Here is a 19,981-nt window from a genome sequence, read left to right on the forward strand (position 1 = left end):
ATAAGTTTAAACTTATTTGATTGATATAAAAGATGATAAATTAAGACTTACAAAATAAATAAATTTAAATTAATATTCTGTCAGGGAGAGGCGTAGGGAAATAAAACTAATTAATATTACAAACAGAAAAGTGAAGAAATCGGTAGCTAATTTAGATGAGATAAATATTATATAAATCATTATTAAATTGTTTTTCTGTTTTGTTTTTGTGAAAAGTTACTGAATTTTGCTGATATTTATACTATTTGAATTAAATATTTTAGTTTAAAGCGAAAATGATCCACCTTCTCACACGATACTACACCCTGTGGTAGTTTGTTCCACATAGCCTTTGCTCTTTAAAAAATGAACCTTGCCACTGACTGTTGTTAAAATAATTTTTACCTTTTTTTTTTCTTTTAATCGATTTTTATTATGGGAAAAACTAAAAAATTGACATAAAAAGTCTTATATTTGACATTAATAATTTCTTAAAGCATAAATAAATCAAATTCCAACCTTCTATACTCTAGAAACCTCAATCCAAGTTTACACAATCAATCTAATAAATTTATTGAATCATTTTTCGCTAATTATTAAAAAAAATATGTGTATTATAAATGCATGTACGGGATAAAAGTTGTCAAACTTGCTATAAAATATTTTATCACTATCAAAATTTTGGGTGCACGACTATTCAAATTTAGACAATTCAAATTCTTAAAAAAAATTGAAACAGCCACAAATAAAAAATTATTTTATTTTTGTTAAAAATAAAAAATACTTATGTAAATCTGATTACTATCTACAGACCTTTTTCTTTTTTCTTTAAGCAAAAAATTAAATATTTTTTGAGATATGGCTTTAATAACGTAAAAAACATAGTTATTTTTAGTAATTTATAAATATCTTGAAAAATGTTTTAGATTTTGCAAAAAATAAAAAAGTGGCTTGTAGATTTTAATAAGATCTATGTATATATTACTTATTTTTTCAAATTTGTATAACTTTTTGAGATATAGTCTTTTAAATATTTTTTTAAGAATTTGAATTGTCGGAATTTGAGTTGTCCGAATTTGAATTATCATGTATCCCAAAATTTTAAATTTTTGCCATTTGTTAAAATTTTTAATTATATTTTAAAATAAAGTTCTAAAGCAAAGTAATTAAAACTTTAAGTTTTAATTCTATCTACTTTAATTTCTTAAGATAAGCTTTGTTTGTTTTTTCAATCATAACCGTTGTTTAGTGGTTTAGTCCTGAATGTCATCTACTAATGCAAAGCAAAAACGTATACTACTCCAAGTTAGACCCTTCCACCAACCTTAAAATATTATCCTTCTATTCACGGCAGAAAAAATACCCTACGAGAGTTGCGCTGATAAAATGGACATAACTAATATCAAAATATATTCACATTATGCTGATACGGTGTTTAAAACATATCAAAATCCAGCAAAATTTTAAGTTCAAGAAAAGTATACAATAAAATTTTAAGTTGTAAAAGAAGCTTATGTACATCCTGTACTCAAGTTTTAGTTGTTATTTGTTATAAACTGTATTAACAGGGTAGCTGTCAAATTTGCACGAGCGTACAAAATTGCACGAGGGGACAAAATTGCACAAAGATACTTTTGCTCAAAGGGTCACTTTTGCACAAAGACACTTTTGCACGAGCAGAAAATTTTGCACGGATTAATTCTTTTTTTTACTATCACTGTTACTAACCCTTACCCTCGGTCAGTATTTAAAAAAAAAATAGTTAAATTATCTTTTATTTATTTTTTTAACTCTCGTGCAAAAATGTAACTCGTGCAAAATTAACCCTTGGTGCAAAATTGTCTTCGTGCAATTTTGTTCCCTCGTGCAATTTTGTGCCCTCATGCGAATTTGGCTTCGTGCAAATTTGGATACGTGCAGTTTTGTACACTCGTGCAATTTAGTCCCCTCGTGCAATTTAGTAACCTCGAACAACTTTGTCTTCAAGCAGTTTAGACCCGTTCCCGTATAAACATTTTACAAAATTACACTATTATATTTTTTGCATTTGATTAAAAATTTGTATTAATTTTGATTATTGTTGTATCTTTTACAGTAAGTGAAGTTTTATGTTTAAAGAAACAAATTTTACACAGCTAAGATTGAGAAAAATATAACTATCATAAGTTTTGGCTAATCATAAGTTAAGAAGCTAAAAGTTTATAAAAGTGCTTACAAAAAGATTTTTAAATACTATAGTTTGACTTAATTAAGTATGTTTAAAGATAAAATATTGGTAAATTAAAACTTGAGTTTGATTTTATTATTAGTATTTAATTTTTTTTTTTTTAATCAAAACACTTAAAGTATTCTGTGTTCCTAATAAACTTCTATAGCTTGTAATTAGTTTTAAAGTTAAACTTAAACAGTACATCACACAAAAAATGAACAAACATAAAGAAATCAAAAATTTACTTTAGATATTTTTTCTGTTTTGTAACCTTATTATAAAAACAACAACAACAATTTATTCTTTTGTTTTGTGTTTCAAAACGTGTTTAAAGCTATTCTATAGATGAATTTTTTAAATATGTTACATATTAGTTTATTGAACGACAAAAAAACGTTCAAAATAAATCGTCCTAGGACCTGTTGCACGACCTTTCTGTTATCCTTTTTGTTATCGAGTCGTTCACCACGAATACATTTTAACGTCTTGCCCAGGACTACAGTAGTCCGTTTACAGTAGTAGGTTTTAAAAACTGCTACTTTTGTACTTTTTAAAGTATGTTAAACTAAAATGAACTGTAAAAAAAACCTATACTTTTAGCTTCTTAAACAGTTTTAATTAATTCAAGTGGTCACAAGCTAGACTAAAAATACAAAGTTAGAAAACTTGTTTAAACTATGGTAGACATCGAGAGAAAAAAATTATAAGTAAGTTTGTATTAAACTAACAATATGTGACAACTTGTTAAATCAAAAAGGTGAAAATTGCAATAAAAACTTAAACTTCCCGCTCTAATTAAATCTTTTTAAAATATTAATTTAAAAATTGCATTTAAAGTTTTAAAAGTTCTTAGCGTATTTTTATTGTAAGAATTTTTATAAAACTAGATTTTAAAAGTTTCAGTTAAATAATAAAAATCATTATTTAAATCATTTTAAGAACACGAAGTATATTGGAAAATGTACACATAATATATAATATTATTATCTAAGATGAGTTCTACTTCTATAATAATCAACTTGTATTGTAAAAGCTAAATATAAAAATTATGTAGTTTTCTTTTTTCGGTTGCTCAAAAAATTGAGGTGAGAAAATTTTAAATTAAAAAAAAATAGCACGTTTTTAGTATGAAAAAAATTAGTATTATATTAAAAGAATATTAGTCCAAACTATCGTGGACAAGAAATTAAAGTGTATCCACGGAGTATGACTAGACAAGAAAAAGTTATTTTTGTACAGTAGGTACTTTGACCAAACTTTTTCAGCGCGTTATTTTCGTTCAATAAAAGATATTATAAAATTATATTCACAAGATTACTTGTTTTTATAATCAAACTAATTAGATAGATTCATCATGTGTTAACACATAAAACTAAAGTACATTCATAAGGTAATATCTAAAAATGTGCATTTTTTTGTAAAAAGTACACTTACAAACAAAAGTTATGAACTCATTGTTTATTGAAAAATGTTTACCCAAAAAAAGTTTTATTGAAAAGAAGTATTGATAACTTTTGTTTTTGAATTTTAAAAAAGAAATTTAAAAAGTTTTGTTTAAGATAAGATTAAGTTAGTTACAAATATGTTAGAATTATTTTCGTTAGTTTTTCTCTAAAACTAAGAATAGTAAATGTTACTGAGAGTTGTTAAGAATTTAAGACGTATAAAGAATGTAGTTTAAATATTCATAGTTATATGCTTTTCAATTCTTATATATATTTTTAAATTTCTTATGTTTTTAAAATCAAATATTGATTAATAATAATATTTTAAAAAAGTTTTCTCTGTATTAAAAGCGTTTTATAGTTCAAAATATTTTAATCTTTTTGAGTTGTAGAATTTAAAGCAATAGTATTGCAGATTTCTTTTGTAATTTTAAAAATATAACTTCGAAAATAATTTCTTACGAATAAGAAAAAGAAGTTCAATACAAAAAATACTGTGCTGGAAGGAATAGATTTGAGGTAATTTTAAATTAACTTGTATTTAAATGTATAATAAGGTTCCGAACATCCTTTATTTGTAAGACAAGTGTAAGCCGTTTTTTTTATATATTGAAGTATACTTTTATACTATCAAAACTTATTTTATTCAATATAGTTCGTTTACTGCTGTGGTTAAACGTAGGAAAATTAAATTTTTTTTTTTTAACAACAACTACAACTTGGGATTCAGAAAACTTAATGAAAAAATTTGTCTAGTTTTTTAAGCAGGTTAAACATTAAAAAACAATTTAATACATTAAAGTTAAGTTATATAAAACAATAAAAGTTCTTAAAAAACAAAAATTAATTTAAACTAGATAAAAGGATTGTTGTAAGTAACCAGGTCTTTAAATTAAATTATATATCACATGTTTATTTTGATATTGATTATATAATTAACTACTTTTGTACAATAATGTATATATTTATAAAAACTTTTTCTTACTTGGATAATTTGTTATTATTGTATCATAACAATTAATAGTTCTCATTTTTTGACGGAAGATTACATACTATTAGTACAACTCTCTTAACTAATCTTTTTTTTTAATGCATCTTTAAAAAAACACAAGGTGTTTAAGAAAACATTAGAAATTAAACATAGTCATATAGTTTTTTATAGCTTTTATTTTTAGGCTAATTATTTTCAGCTAGTAAATTGTTTGGCTTATTATAAAATTGTTAACGATAGTTTTAAATATTTCATCAGGTTTTAAAATCTTTTAGAAAATAAAATTAAGCAACATAGCATAATTTTATAAATAATTAAGTTTTCAGTTATTGGTATGGAACCCGTCAGTTAACAGGTTAGGAATAAAATATTATTTTAAGATTTATTTTAACATTTCAAAGTTTATTCTGATGTATCATTAAAAGTTTATGTAATAAAAGATTAACTGGTTTCTAATCATACTCTTCATTTCGCACAGCTGTTTCAAAAATCAAAATGTAACATTTAATAAGGAATACTAAATTAAGTTAAAACTTATTTAAATTACCTATTTCATGGCAACTAATAATTCATTGGATAGCATTCAACTTAATAATAAACATAATATGTTTACTTTTTTTAGTTCTTTAATTCATAACTTTATTTAATAGTATGGCTTTAAGACGTGGAGATCGTATTAGCGGCTTTAAAAACTCTTTGAGTTGTTAAATCGATATCCAGTGGTCATCTAGTATACAAAAAAAAACCGACACAATTAAGCAGTTAACGGTCTAATTTTAATGTATGATACTTTTGCTTAACATCTAAAAAAATATTACTAAAATTTCTCTGTTGTAGAGTCTATGCAAATATTTAGCAGCAGTATAATATTTTTGTTTTAATAAAAATTTTGTCTAAAAAAATTTTTTTATTCAAAAATAATGCATAAAAACATATAAGTAGCACAAGTTACCAAAAAGACCAAACTAATTTTTATTGATCATTAGTTTAAATTTATAAAATCTAAATAGACATAATTAATTTAAAAGTTTGTACAGGTTATACCAAAAAAAAAACATCATTAACACTTTTTTTGAAACTTAAAAAAAAAAAAAATCATCTAAATAGTTTAAAAACTTTACAATAACTTTCTAGCTTAGATAATTTTCAAAATGGTTTTTCTAAAAAAATCTACTAAGCATCATTTTTAATTTGAAAAATTGTATCTTTGTTTTATGTTTTATTAAACAACTTAAGTAATTTTTTTTTATCAAAATGATATAATTTTTATCTATTTTTTCATAAAGACGATATGGTAACTATTAGATTTCAAAAGTAAAATTATTTTACTTTTTTTAAATTCTAAAACAAACATATTCATGGTGAACTTATGTTATTCAAATATATGACAATGTAAGTTCTATAAACACAGGTTGAGGTTTATAAAATATAAAATACAGACGTAAAAATTTTTTTTAGTTTTGTAAAAGTAAATGATTATTATAATTTTAGAGATTAAAAGAACTGAAATCTAATAAAAGTATCTATGTCTGTAAAGATAAAACATAAAAATAAAGTGTGGGGCTTTATAACTTCGAATTATGGAAAGACATTAAAACTGAGAGATCATAAGGTGACGCTTTGGAGTAAAAGTCCATACAACAAAGATAATGGTAACCCTGACGAACTTACTCTGACAAAATCAAAAGTAAAAGGTTTTGATAAACTGATAAAGATAGAAAAAATTATTGGATTATACTCAAAATACTTAATAACAATCAAGAATAAAGGCTTCTACAAAGTTGTTTTTGAAAGTTCTGACTTAAACCAAACATTACACGAAAAGGTTTTGATCGAAGAACGTAAATTTAAAATTTTTATCGAACAAGCTGAATTTGTTTTCACTCACGTAAACTACAAGCAAGAAATAACTATATGTAACGAAATAATGGATAAGTACAACGTTGTCAGAGTTTTCCCAGTGAACAAACGCTACCGCATGTTTGAATTAAGTGATAAAGTTTCAGAAGAAAAAAGAATAATGAAAAAAGTTTTGAACAAATCAAATTTACTCAAAATGAAAGACTACAAAAGTCTGTTAGAGAATGAAGTGAAAATTTTGGAAAGCTGCAACCACGATAGTATCATCAAAATGATTAGTTACGATATCACTATTGATGCAAGCTATTTTATCATGGAATTTGCGAAAGGTGGCACTCTACAAAATATTATCGATGAAAGTGGAATAATAAAAGAGTCTGACGCTCAAATGTTGTGCAAGACCGTTGTTTCTGGAATAAAATATTTGCACGAAAATCATATAACCCACCTTGACATCAAGCCTTCAAATCTTGTTTTGATGAGCCCAAAAAACTTTAACTCAGTTAAAATCATCGACTTTGATATGAGTGTGAAAAACGATTCTCAATTTTTATACAAAATGGCAGGCACTTACTATTTCATGTCGCCGCAGATTTTGAAAAGCGCCTTCACAATGCTTCCGGCTTACTACACCAGAAAAACTGATATTTGGAGTCTGGGCGCTTCACTATTTTACTCCATGACTCTTCGCTATCCGTTCTACAGAAACCGAAAACAGATGATACCGTACATAGGAAGGGATGTTGACAGAATGAAAGTTAAGCTGAAATGCAAAAAGTACAAGCAGCTTTCAGCACGAGCAAGGCATGTTATTAGCTGTTGTCTGCAAGTAAAGGAGGATTTACGACCATCTGCGGAAAACTTGATAACCAAATACGAATGGTTATCGTAGTTTAGTATTTGCTTATGTTATACAAAATACATATTTTAAAATGCTCAATATTTATTGCAAAAATACTTTTTTTTAAGTTAACTTGCTTACTTAAAAATCTATTTTACACATGACAAGCTTCCAATAGCGTTATTAAACTTTATTAGCAAAAAGTATAAGAAAATAATAACGCGAAACTATATGTTTGAAAGTACTATAAACAAACAAGTCAAAAAGTATTTTACAATTTATCATTTTGTTTAACATATTACTTAATTAAAAAATACCATTATAGAAATAAACTTACAGTGATAAAACTACTGATACTTATAGGCATTTTGATAGATTTATTTAAAAATTCTAGGTCTACTTTTACTGAAACAGTTTTAAGCTTATATTGAAAAAAAAATACCAGGTTAAACAGGTACATTTTAAAACATGTTTTATGATTTTTAAATAGAATTTTAAGCAGAAAAATCTGTTTCTTTAACGTTTTATGTATTGCACTTCAGTAATAACAACGTACAAAATGTTTGCAGCTTAAAAATACAATTTAATTGTTACGAATGTCAACTTTATTTAGCTTCAGAGGTATAAATCAAAGCTTTCATGTATGTAAAAGTTATCAATTAAAAAAAGTTTATTACTTAATGAAGAATTTACTGGGCATTAAATTTAGCTGTACCTCAAATTGCTTCAATGATTTTTAGAAATTAGAATATAATTTGCTGGTTTAAAAGGAAAACTGTAATATTTTATTGAGAAAGGTTGAAAATAAAAACAAAATGAACAAACAAGGAACAAAACAAATTTTTCTAAGAATCTGAGCCTAGCAGCAATTATCTCAACAATTTACGTTATTTAATAAAGAGTTTCTCGGATGAAACTCAAATGTGGTTTTCTTCGCTTGATGTTGAAATTGGCCTGATTGGACTGAAGCTGGTCGGGTCTGAAATGCTGTTGCCATTTTTGCTTTGATCTTCACCTTTTTTCGGGACGGGGGGTAAAGGTGAATCTGGGGTGATGACAATGTTAGCTTCAGTTGAGGGTTTTCTACCTAAGTTGAGAACAGTTTCACGGGTCAGGTCGAAACCTTTGCTTGCTTGAGAAATAGCATACATCCATCTGGATAATATTAGGGTGGTATTTAAACTAAATTGCCATGAAAAAAAAATTGTTACACATAATTTGTTTTGTAAAACAGCCTTTAGAGTTAGAAAGTACAAGTACATCTATACTTATATTAAAAATTCAATACAAGTGAGCAAATTTCTTAGCTTGAACATTTGCTTCAGTGCTTTGATACATCTTCATATAGTCTCATTTATTAGTAGTAATAAAGTAAAAAAATTAACATTTGCAAAACTTAATTCTTATGATTAAAGTCCAAGTTTTTAGTATTTAATTTTTTTTTAATTTTTAGTATTGCATAATCTATTCAACCATTATTCAACTTGTAATTATTTTTCGTTCTAGTAAATAATTCTTTAAAAGTGATGAATTACAATAAACCATCTTTAGGACGCCATAAGTATTTAAATAAAAAACTAATACTATTATTTGTTTTGTTTTTAAAACTATAGCTGTGCTTTGAAATAGGGTTTTAAATAACTTTTTTTCCAACACGTAACTAAAATAAAAATTTATAATAACAAGCTATTTTATTTATCTAGTATATGAGTTTACTATTTTATTATACTTGAAAAGATCGCAATTTTTTGCCACCGAAACACGGTAGTAAATATAATATTTAATTTGCACATCTTTATTTAAATAAGCTCTTTACATTTCAGTAAATTAAGCAATCTTTTTTAGTTAAGACAAATTACTACGTAATAACAAGCTACATAATAAACAAAAAAATTATCATAGTAATTTAAATCAGATTTCGTCTAATTTTTTTTCGAAATATTTGATGAAAAAAAAGTTTATTTTAAGCTAACCAAAACAGTTTGAGTTTATGTATTAAAATGACGTATAATAGATTATCCTTAAAAAAATGTAATATCAAGCTTGGATTTATTGAACTAAAAAAAAAATTAAGTTACTGTTTAATATAACTGTATAACAAAATATTTTAAGTTAAACTAAATTGAAGTTAAGAAATAATTTACTACAACAAACAAGTTTTTTAAACTAAATAAAAAAACAAATCTTTTTTCAGAAATACAAAGCAACTAAACAGAAAGATCTAAAAAATAAAATTAGTCGATAAATTTGTATTAATGAAAGCTTGGTTAAAAAATGTCTAAACAATGTTTTCAGAATTTGTTTTCCAGTATAAGTATAGCTGTAGATTAACTTTTATAATTATTAATTCTTTTTCCTAAAGTTATTGGCACACTCGTGGTTATCGCTTAAGTGTTTGACAATTGCCAAAAAGTAGTTTTTCCTTACTCAAACCAGCTTAGTATTTGTATTAAGTAAGTAATCTTTAAAACACAAGTAATAAAATTTTCAAGTTGATTGGCTTGTAGTTTGTAGAAGTATTGTAGATACAGAAAATTTTTATTTTTAAAACGACATAAATTTAAACAAACTTTTTAAGATATTAATATAAAATGTTTAAAAAAACTTGATTAACTTCAGAAAGCTGATTTAAATAAAGTAAACTAACAAAAATAACAATTTGTACTCACCGTTTCATTTGTACTTTTTCTTTCAAAGAAAAGTACATGACTTTTTTTGCTTGCGATAACTTGAATGTAAACTTGTGTTCGTTAATATGCACTTCCTTAACAATGTAACCCGGAAGTGGTATTGTGCTGTGTGCTTTTATGTCCTGTGTTGTAATGGTTCAACTTTGGAAGTTAACAAATATTTTACATGTATATTCTCATTATTTTACTACATAAACTAAGCTTAGTGTAAAATTATTCGTATGTTGTATAAAAAAAATTGGTTTGTTTAAACTAGTGTTTTAACTTTGTACAGTAAACACTTTTGCAACGATATCAAAGATATACTTAAAAGCTGGTAACAAAAAAAAACACTTTTTTTCCTTCAAATGGATTCGTCAAAACTTAATCCTTAAATTTTCCTCTAAACAAACTTTAGAATAAACATACGTAAAACAAATAAAAGCATTCATTAGCTTAACTTACTAAACTTGTTAGTTGTGCAAACCTGGTGCGCAGCGAATATGTAAATGACGAGTTCAGGGGACAGAACGCACCACATCTTGCTGAAGTTCTTCTTCTTTTCACCTTCGCAATACAAAATGTAGTCGGCGAGAAGCGAGTTGCCCGTAACTTCGTCTGCTTGCACCTATTCAATTTTTATGAAAGTTTTCAGCTTTGGTACTCTAAAAACGTGCGTTTTTAAAATAATTTTTCAAAAATGGACGCAAGTGCAATCGTTAGTTTAGTCTTTTGAAAAAACAGAGCGCTAATTTACTAATATGACCAGCTGAAAAAAATTACTAGATGATATTTTTTCCAAAACTTGCCTAACTCAGGAGATATCTTTTAGACTACAATATTGTTAGGTAAACGACTCTGGCAGGTTTAAAATAAATTCTAGGGTAGTTAAGGGTCATTTTTCAATTTAAACCCTATTAATTATTATTTAATTGTTTGAAAATAATTTAGCTGTAGAGGACGTGTTATAATATTATCCTTTGAAACTTTTATGTAGAAAAGTAATTGTATTATAGTTTTCTTAGACAAGTTTTAAATTAAAATTCATGAACCTAAGGTAAATCTTTTTTATTAATTACAAACACAACTAATACTATCTTTTTTATTGACATATAAAAACGTAAAAGCTGAATGAAGTTTAACAAATTTACTGTACATAACTTAAAAATGCAAGGTTCATAGTAAGATTCTAGTAATATCTTGTGACTGAGAATACTTTTTTGTATAAAAACAAATAGAAGTTAGTGATTTATCAAATTTAATATTTTTCGAATCTACCGTTTCATTGTAAAAATTTCCTAAATTGACAATTAACTTTAAACCATAGATATGTGTGTTGTATTGTGAATCGAAAAACTTATACACGTTCCTACAAAGTCAAGTCTACTTAATATCTTCTATTAAATCTAATAACTAATGGGCTTAATCTATAAACAAAAGTAGTTTGAGGTATCAGCTGCTACATTAGTAATAAACATTCGAAATACAGTAAACTTGTATTTAATAATCATTTTTAAAGTGTATATATTTTGGGGCACCCTGTATTTTAGTTTGCTCCTACAATACTGTAACAATATATGCTGTAAATATATGCTAAGTTGTGAAAAATTGTAACCTTTTAAATTTTATTTTTACTTTTTACAAACTTACGAAACAGTAACGTAAAATAATTATTACAAATTTTTATTAGAAAATTCATTTTAGATAAAACAAATAATTTTTCTAAATTGTTTTTATTTGTTGTAATTTATAAAAATCTAAAAATATTACTACAAATAATTTTTCAAGTTTATAGTTTTTGGGTACAAAATAATCTAACAAGCTAATCTAAAAAACTTAAGTCTTTAGATCACTTAGAGTTCAGAAAAACTTTGAATACTTACTTAAACATTAACATAATTAAAAAGTAAATAAATACTAATTATACTCTTTTTATAAATTTACAACATTATTTAAACTATTTTTAATAGCTTGAACAATGTTATAATTAAATAAAAAAATTGGAAAGCATAATAACAATCTTTTAAATGCATTCCAATTAATGTCTAATAGTAATCCAAATTATTTTCTAGTAAAATAACATTTTTTTTATCAATTAATATTATACTACTTGATACTAATTGTGTAAAAGCTGTTTTTAATAACCATGAAAAAATTCGGTTAAAAAAATAAAAACAAAATTACGCATGCAAAACTAAAACTCATGCAAAAATCTATTGAAAAATAATTGCACATAAGGTTATATTTTCAGAATTTATTAAACAACGAGTATAAAAAGTAACCGTTTTTATAATAAAATTTTTAAACTATGTACTATGAAAACTTATAAATTAAACATTCACATACTAGATACCTAGATTTATTGAACTAGCATTAAAAAAACTGACAATCCATCTTTCAAATAACTTATAAAACTTAACAAAGAAAATAAATATGAAGGTAAACACATTTAACTTAATTCTATTGCACAATTGACAACAAAAAGTTTCAAATACAAAACGCAGCACACAATTTGTAAAAAACTATAAAAAAACAGCAAAGGCAATAGGGTGAAAATATCAATTATTTAATTCAGACGGAGTTATGTCATTTGGCATAGTGTAAGAAAAGCCTCTCGGTTTTTCAACTTGGCTACTCAGCTTCTTTTCAGCGGTTTTAACGGCATCGACGCTCACTTCCACTGTATGGCGCCTCTGATTGCACTTGGGCTTGAAAATTTAAGCAAATTACAGAAATTAAACTAAAAAAAAAACTAAGAGAAGCACCTAGCCTTCAAAGCAAGCGTGTCAACATAATCAAATTAAGCAGTGCAAAAAAAACGTATAAACTGAAATTAAATTTGCTCCGAATTAAGTTTAAAATAAATCAGCAATTTTCAAAATCTAAAGTAGATCAAAAATTTAATGTAAAGGGATCTTGTGCATCATGGTACTAACCTCTAATACGCCTTTTTTGTCGGCATCGAGTTTGTCTCTTCTGACCAGAATTTCGTAACACTTGAAACAAACTCGTTGCGGTTTGGTAGGTTCGTATTGAAGCGATATTTTGTGTTCGGAACATTCACCGCATATTACCTGAATGATTAAGGGGTAAAAAAAGTTTCAGAAAATCATATCAGTTAACATACCAAGTACTAAGCTCGTGTAAAATAAGAAAAATTGGCAGCTACTGTATCAATTGCAATACTAACTTAACTGTAGTCATTAAATTTTAAAAATGCATCTCAAACTAACATGTTTTTTTTAAGTGGAAAAATGTTACACATAATTTTCAAAACGATCATCTCAAATCATGAAAAATTAAAAAAAAAAACGAACACGGCCGCACGATCTGCAGTGATGTCGCCTCCGCGTGATCTTGCTGAAATTTTTCGAGCATCCCATGCACATGGACACTTCGTGATCCTTGATCCAGCGCGGCGCTCTCACTCCCAACTCCGACTCGGACACGAGCTCTGCGTTGAATGGGAAAACACCTCCACCGCGAAAAGCCGGCGAGGCGGGAGAATCCGAGTGAGGAGGACTCTGCGGAGGCATGTTAGGAAGTCGGAGGGTGTTGGCGGGCGAGATTGTCTTGTTGAAGCTTCCGCTCTTGCTGAACGTTTTCCTGCGCTCCTCGAAACTCACAACTGCCTGGTTGATCGCGTTCACCCAATTCTCCTTCTCGTCTTCAGTGCTGAAAAGTAAAAGTCTGTGTTGTGAAACTGAAATACCTAAAACTAAATTTTTCTTTTTTTTTTCAACTACTATTTTTAAGTAGTGCTTGATAGTATTTAAACTAATGCACAAAGCTTGAAATAAAAAACTTGTTGATAATAAATTAAATATTTTATAAAAAAAATTCGCGGTCTATATTAGTTTAAATTTTTACAAATGTATTAAAGAAGTTATAAAACTGTAGATAAATTTTTAAATATAAACTCAAATGGCATTCAAAATTACATTTTAGAAAATGATCATATATCGTTAAACAGTATAAAAAGTATTAAAGCCATAAAAATAAACAATCTTATTACATATTCAAAAACTATTTTATTGTTTATATATATGTATGTATACAACTGAACACCGTATAATTTGAAACACTTAAAAAAAGTTTCAACAATAAAATTAATTCATTGTTCATTGAAATAATATTAAAAACAAAAAAATTTGCTGCAAAGTTATAAATAATAAAAATATAGTCAATTATAAACAGACAAATTGATCATTTATAGTCATTAACAGTTATTTTTACAAAAAACCATTAAAAAAGTTAAAACAATTTTGAGATTAATTTGTAACTTATATACATCTATATTTTTCTCTTTTAACTATTATTGACAAAAATAACTCGCTTGCTAGACTAAAAAATCATTAGCATAATGACTTAAGCTAGGTAAAGTTCTTACTTTAAAACTTATGTTACAAAGTTAAATTATTTTTAAATAATTTATATATATATAAACCTTAAATAAAACACTTTGTTTTATTTAAGACAACAGTTTTACTGACTTTCAAAAGTATATTACATACTAAGCTAGTTTATTAACGAAACATAAGTCAAAATATATTCATTATCAAAACACTTATTTGAGAACTTTTGTTTATTACTTAAAAAAATTTAAACGAAAAATCAGAGAGCTTACAATTAAACTAAAACACATAAACATTTTAAATTACTTGTACAATTGTGTTTGGAAAATGCTAGCTTTAGTTTTTTTATTTTATGTTTTATGTACGTCACGGTTACAGCAAACTTATGTGTTTTTATCTTCATTTCAATTGAAATATTTATTGTTTTCACAACCTCCGAAAGCGGTGAAACGTTCGTAAACAGTTCAAATATAGTTTTTTTTAACTAACTACACATATATATATTTATATATATTCATTTATTCAAATATATAACAAACCAGAGTTTTATACAGCCGTTTCGTGTATGACATATTTCTATTTCATACATTCCTCAATAAAGCTAAAGTTTATTAAAGATTTTTAACGGAAATTTTGAATTTAAAAGTTTTATAAGTATCATGACGTAGTAATAATGAAGGGTTTTGTGCAGTAAGAAAAGTTTGAAAAATACGCTGATTTTAGTTTTGATACTGATTTAAGAATTTGTGCATTTAAAAAAAGTTTTAGTGGTTGCTATTAAATTTTTTGTTAAGTATGGAAAGGATAGGTTGTATTAGAAAAATGTTTTAAACTGCTCGTGTGCGTGGCTGAATTTAACTTTGATTTAATATTTAGTTAGTTTTAATTTTTCTCAAAAAGTATCTTTTGTAATTAATGCATATATTTTGTCTTTCTCTTTTGTTGTTTAGTGTTATAGATCTTGTCTGATTTATCAATTTCGATTGTTCCTAAGTTGCAAAGTTTGCAGCCAAATTTAGTATTAAATTTTGATTTTGTGCTGTGTAGTATTCCCCATTTAGTATTATAGCCTGTGTTGTTGTCTTTTAAATTCCAAATGTAGTTTGCCAGTTCTAGTTCATTTGTATATACATATACATACACCTTATCAATTATTTAATTATCCACTATTTCTTGACTGTATATATGTTGTAGTACATAAGCATCGAATTTTTTTTCTAAATTTTCTTAACCTTGCTAAAACTTAGTATGAATAAAAATAACTTCTTAAGATAACTTTGAATGGAACAAGTCCAAATAAATGCAATGAGTCTAGTGAAGCAATTAAATATGCCGGGAAAGCACTGCTTTTCTTGACAACTCATGCATAACTGTCAAACGAGTACGTTGTTTTCAGAGCAAACGAAAAAATGCTATTTTGATAAATAAATTTTGAATTTTATTATTAAGCTTGTTTTTTTTACTTTAAAAAATTTTTGTTTTGATAATGTCACAATAGATATTTATATCATTAACAAGTCTTTTTTTCAAAATTATTCTAACTTTAGGTATTTAGATAAAAAAATGTTAAAAAAACTTCAAGTTTAACTTATCGTATGGGTTATAAGTTTAAAAAACAGCAAAAAAACTACTTAATCTACTTTTATATAATATCAATACTGACATGAAGCTGTATGTATCAAAATATACTTAAACATTGTAGACAACCATGTCCTAATCAAATTAAACATTTTCATACATTACTACTAAAACTACTATGCATGTTCCAAAATCAAAACAACCAACACTTTTTATTTTATATATATATAAATATATTTTAATGTATACCTGGTAAGAAACTCCATAGTCTTTTGTAGGCCACTCACGCAAAACGTACACTTTTGCGGAGGTGCGTTAGGAGTAGTAATGTTGTGAACGTCGGAGGAGACTTGCATGCCCTCCAAGCTGATAGTGGCAGTGCACCTGTACAGCTTGTTGGCCAACCCTATTGTGTTTTTTATGCGCGCACAACAAACTAGCAAGTCGTTGAACTGTTAAAAAACTTTAATGATAAGAGCTGTCTAAAACTATATTTTATTTTTAAAATTTAAATCAAGTATTCATAATTTTTTATTTCGTATATAAGAAACATACACAACCAAAAAATAAAATGTTTGAAACCAATTTTATTGTGAATACTATAAGCAGTACCTAGATATTTTGCAAACATTTTTATGATGCTTTTGAGAGACCAATGTTTCTGTGTAAACAACAGTTTCTACTTCACAAAATATTATAGTTTTTCAATAAATAAATAGTTAAAATTTAAAACAAGATAATTAAAGTTTTAAACAGGATAATGAATTATAAAATTTAACTATTAAATGATTAAGTAACTTTTAAATTCATTTGAGTACATGAAAAATATATTTGTTTTTTTTAGTTATAGGCATTTTTTGACTTTTAAAATGTTAAATATTTATTAACATTATTTTCATTATAACTATATTTCTACGAACTTCTTTCGTTCGGAATTTTCATTAGCTAATAATAATATGCTAAAAGTTATTTATTTTCATCAATAGTTTATTGTAGGCTCAAAATTAGTTAATTATAATGATAGTACAAAATTAACTTTTAAAAAATATTTTGCTTAAATTACATAAAGTTTATAAAGATTTTCCAATCGTAAGTAAAACTACGGGTACAAATAAAAGATTTCTTAAATTACTAGATGTTTTAAAATTAGTTGTTTTCATGATGCACAAGAGAAAATTAAATTTAACCTTCTGTTATATGTCTTTAAATGTTCTGTTTAAGTTTTCTAAAAGCAAAAGTTTCACGTATTAATAACAGCAAGACTTGACTTCCTGTATGAGGTAAACTGTACGACATTAACATTGTGAAATTTGAATTACAGAATGCGCTGAACTGCAGTAGTGAAACAAAAATGAACGTTTCGAATTTCATTAAATTTTTAGAAACTGTAAAATGTTTTTGAAATTTATCAGCGCGTACAAAATTACCAGCAGATGATATCATTACATGGTGTTATTTTCAATATAAATGCTTAAATAGCTCCAAAAAAAGCGTTGTTTTTGTTCTACTAAAATGCTCAGAATATTTCTAAAATTCAAAGTGTAATTCTAACCAAGACTATAAATTTCGTAGGTTTTTTTACTCTACAAAAAGACATTTTTCAGCGATAATTAATATAAAAGTAAAGCAAAAAAACATACCAATTAAAGGAAGTTATATAAAATTACGAAAGTTGTATCAAAATTCACATAATGTGTTTTAAAAACTTTACTAAGATTAATTAGGAAAATAACAAGACAAAGTTCAATTAATATGACTGAATAAGGTGTAATTAAACATGTTTAAAACAAAACACTAATATTTATCAAAAAGTATCCGTTAGAAAAGTTAAAGTATTGGAATTTTTTTTTTTAGGATTATAAATATTACAAATAATTATTTCTTGTAGAAAACTAGTTTCATTAATTGGGATATAAATAAACCAAAAACTCTTTACATTAAACTTGATAAACTTTTTCAAACTAAACAAAAGTTATTAGTAAGCTGTGTAATTGTGCTCCTCCTGAAATTTATTAAAATGGTAATGTTTTTTGAGTTAGAATAGTAAGACACGGTTTAAAACCAAAGAAAAACATTTAACCGAAAAAAAAAAAATTGTTTACACTAAAAATAGAAGCTGCACTTACCAAGTACAAATATCTGTCATGTTTTTCACCACTTCTAGCTGATATTTTTATTATTTTGCCTTCTTTGAAAAGTTCACGGCTTACGTCATCTGTGTTAAAGTTGATATCAGTCATTTGTTCGAAAATCTTGATCAGTTTTGTAAACTTTTCCTGCAATTGAATACTTGTGTTTGTGTTGAAAGAGAAGAAAACTAATGTTGAAAAGTGATTTGTAATGAAAATAATTTTCTATTACAACTAAATTTGTTAATAGTTTTTATATGTTGTAAAAGCCACAAACAAAATTATTTATAAAAACTACTTGTTTAATATGATTTAGATATAGCTTAAAATTTTTTTTTGAAAACTCAACAATAGCAGGATCCAACTTTAATTTGTTGTTTTTGGTATTTAATTTTGAACTATTTTTCAAAACACTTTTTTTTTTTCTACTTATACAAAGCTTTTTTATGAAGGCAAATTTTTGTACATTTAGTACTTAATTTGTAAATTGAAATATACATTAGCACAAACTTATTATGTTAACTATTTTCATATAAATTTTAACTATACTACGACATTTAGTGTATCTAACTATCAAAAACTTTATACTGTAGTTTCAAAGATAAAAAAAATTAAACATACATTTTTTTGAATAGTTTCATTAGAATGTGAAGCAGCAACTTTTATTTGCTCTACAGCTTTTGTAGTAGCAAGGTAGTCAGGAGAGTCTTCTGGAAGCCTTTTCAAATAATCATCTAGCAGTAACTGATACCGAGGAACTCTTTGAATAGGCGTCAACATGTGAGCCTAAAAATAGCGAAGTAGTGTAATATCGTTTAAATTACCAGCTCAGACTGAGTAAAAACTATGAAACTAGTCTATACAACATATTTGAAAGTTTTATAAAACAATGTGAAGCTAGTTTGTTTCAAAGATAAAACTTAGATTTGAAACACTTCATTCAAGTTACAAAATTATATGTTTTTATAAAGTATTACAGGTAAATGTTTTGAACCATTGTTTGTTTACTATAATTTAGTTTTTCAAAACTAAACTACTGTACTTATACTTTTATTAAACCTAGTCGTATGTTAAGACTAACTAAACTTGTTTAGTTAGATTAGCATATATAATTTCAATATAATATTGCATACAAAGTAAATTACTTTAGGAATGTTTAGTATTAAATAATTTGAAAAAAAAGTATGTTTTATTAGAAAGTAGTTGCTTTTAAATACAACTTTGAATTATAAAATCTAATAACTAAAAAAAAAGTTTAAAAAATACTAAAAGTAAGAGTAGATATTTTTATAATAATTAAACTGAATGTTTAATTAGTACAAATGTAAGTATAGAAAGTGGGAGAACTAAAAACCATTTTAGTATTGACCGATTTTTATAGTAGAAAAGATGTTCAATTTATATATAATTATACAAGTACAAAAATTTAAGGTTTTTATTAAAAAAAAAATGTAGTTGTTTAATATGAAAAAATAATAAAATCTAATTTTAGCCGAAGAATCTTAGTTGTAACGTGTCATAAACAATTATTATTATACAAAACTAAGTATTAAAACATATTAGTAAAAAGTGTAATAAAGATTACCTATAAAAATACTGTTGCATTTAAAACACTTCTTTTATCAAAAATTTGTACTAATTACAAAACATAAAACAAGGGAATTAACCTCGAGTTTTAGACCCATGCACTCGGGAGTCTGTTCGATCGAAGTCATTATCGCGTTGAACGCAGTCGATTTGGCTCTCCACTTGGTGACAAAATTGATTGCAGATTGAAACTGCTGCACGTAGAGCGAGTACATCTTCATGAAGTGGGCTGCACGCTCCATAACGTCCCCTATCATCGGGTTCGACTGCCTGATATCACGATAATGTTAATTGTTCTACTTTGAACAGGAGTGTAACTAAAAACTGACAAAATAGAA

At 25.8% G+C, this 19,981-nt stretch overlaps 2 protein-coding genes across 5 annotated transcripts in view; one reads left to right on the plus strand and one right to left on the minus strand.

Annotated features, from left to right (window-relative positions):
* The first annotated feature begins 6,551 nt into the window (after positions 1-6,551).
* On the plus strand, positions 6,552-7,376 carry LOC145833467 (myosin light chain kinase A-like). Its single transcript, XM_082940642.1, has one exon. The coding sequence runs from the start codon at positions 6,552-6,554 to the stop codon at positions 7,374-7,376; it is 825 nt and encodes a 274-aa protein (XP_082796768.1).
* A 175-nt stretch (positions 7,377-7,551) lies between these two features.
* Positions 7,552-19,981, minus strand: part of LOC145835052 (uncharacterized) — a 33,380-nt gene continuing 20,950 nt past the window's right edge. For 3 of the 4 annotated variants that reach the window (XM_082942591.1, XM_082942589.1, XM_082942590.1), the window contains 9 exons: positions 19,724-19,913; positions 18,678-18,842; positions 18,054-18,203; positions 16,177-16,379; positions 13,312-13,669; positions 12,931-13,068; positions 10,482-10,622; positions 9,995-10,137; positions 7,552-8,480 (listed from right to left, as the gene is read on the minus strand). In XM_082942591.1, coding sequence (XP_082798717.1) covers positions 8,243-8,480; positions 9,995-10,137; positions 10,482-10,622; positions 12,931-13,068; positions 13,312-13,669; positions 16,177-16,379; positions 18,054-18,203; positions 18,678-18,842; positions 19,724-19,913 — 1,726 coding nt within the window. In that variant the 3' untranslated portion in view covers positions 7,552-8,242. Of the gene's footprint in view, positions 8,481-9,994; positions 10,138-10,481; positions 10,623-12,259; positions 12,703-12,930; positions 13,069-13,311; positions 13,670-16,176; positions 16,380-18,053; positions 18,204-18,677; positions 18,843-19,723; positions 19,914-19,981 lie in introns of those variants that run through there. The other variant, XM_082942592.1, reaches the window with a different exon arrangement.

This window comes from Thalia democratica, chromosome 4 (genome assembly GCF_965202585.1).
Source record: "Thalia democratica chromosome 4, ktThaDemo2.hap1.1, whole genome shotgun sequence".
NCBI classification, from domain to species: Eukaryota; Metazoa; Chordata; class Thaliacea; order Salpida; family Salpidae; genus Thalia; species Thalia democratica.

What these genes read in the sequence shown, in the direction of transcription:
- LOC145833467 (XM_082940642.1), top strand. Translation starts at nt 6,552, where the DNA reads ATGGATAAGTACAACGTTGTCAGAGTTTTCCCAGTGAACAAACGCTAC.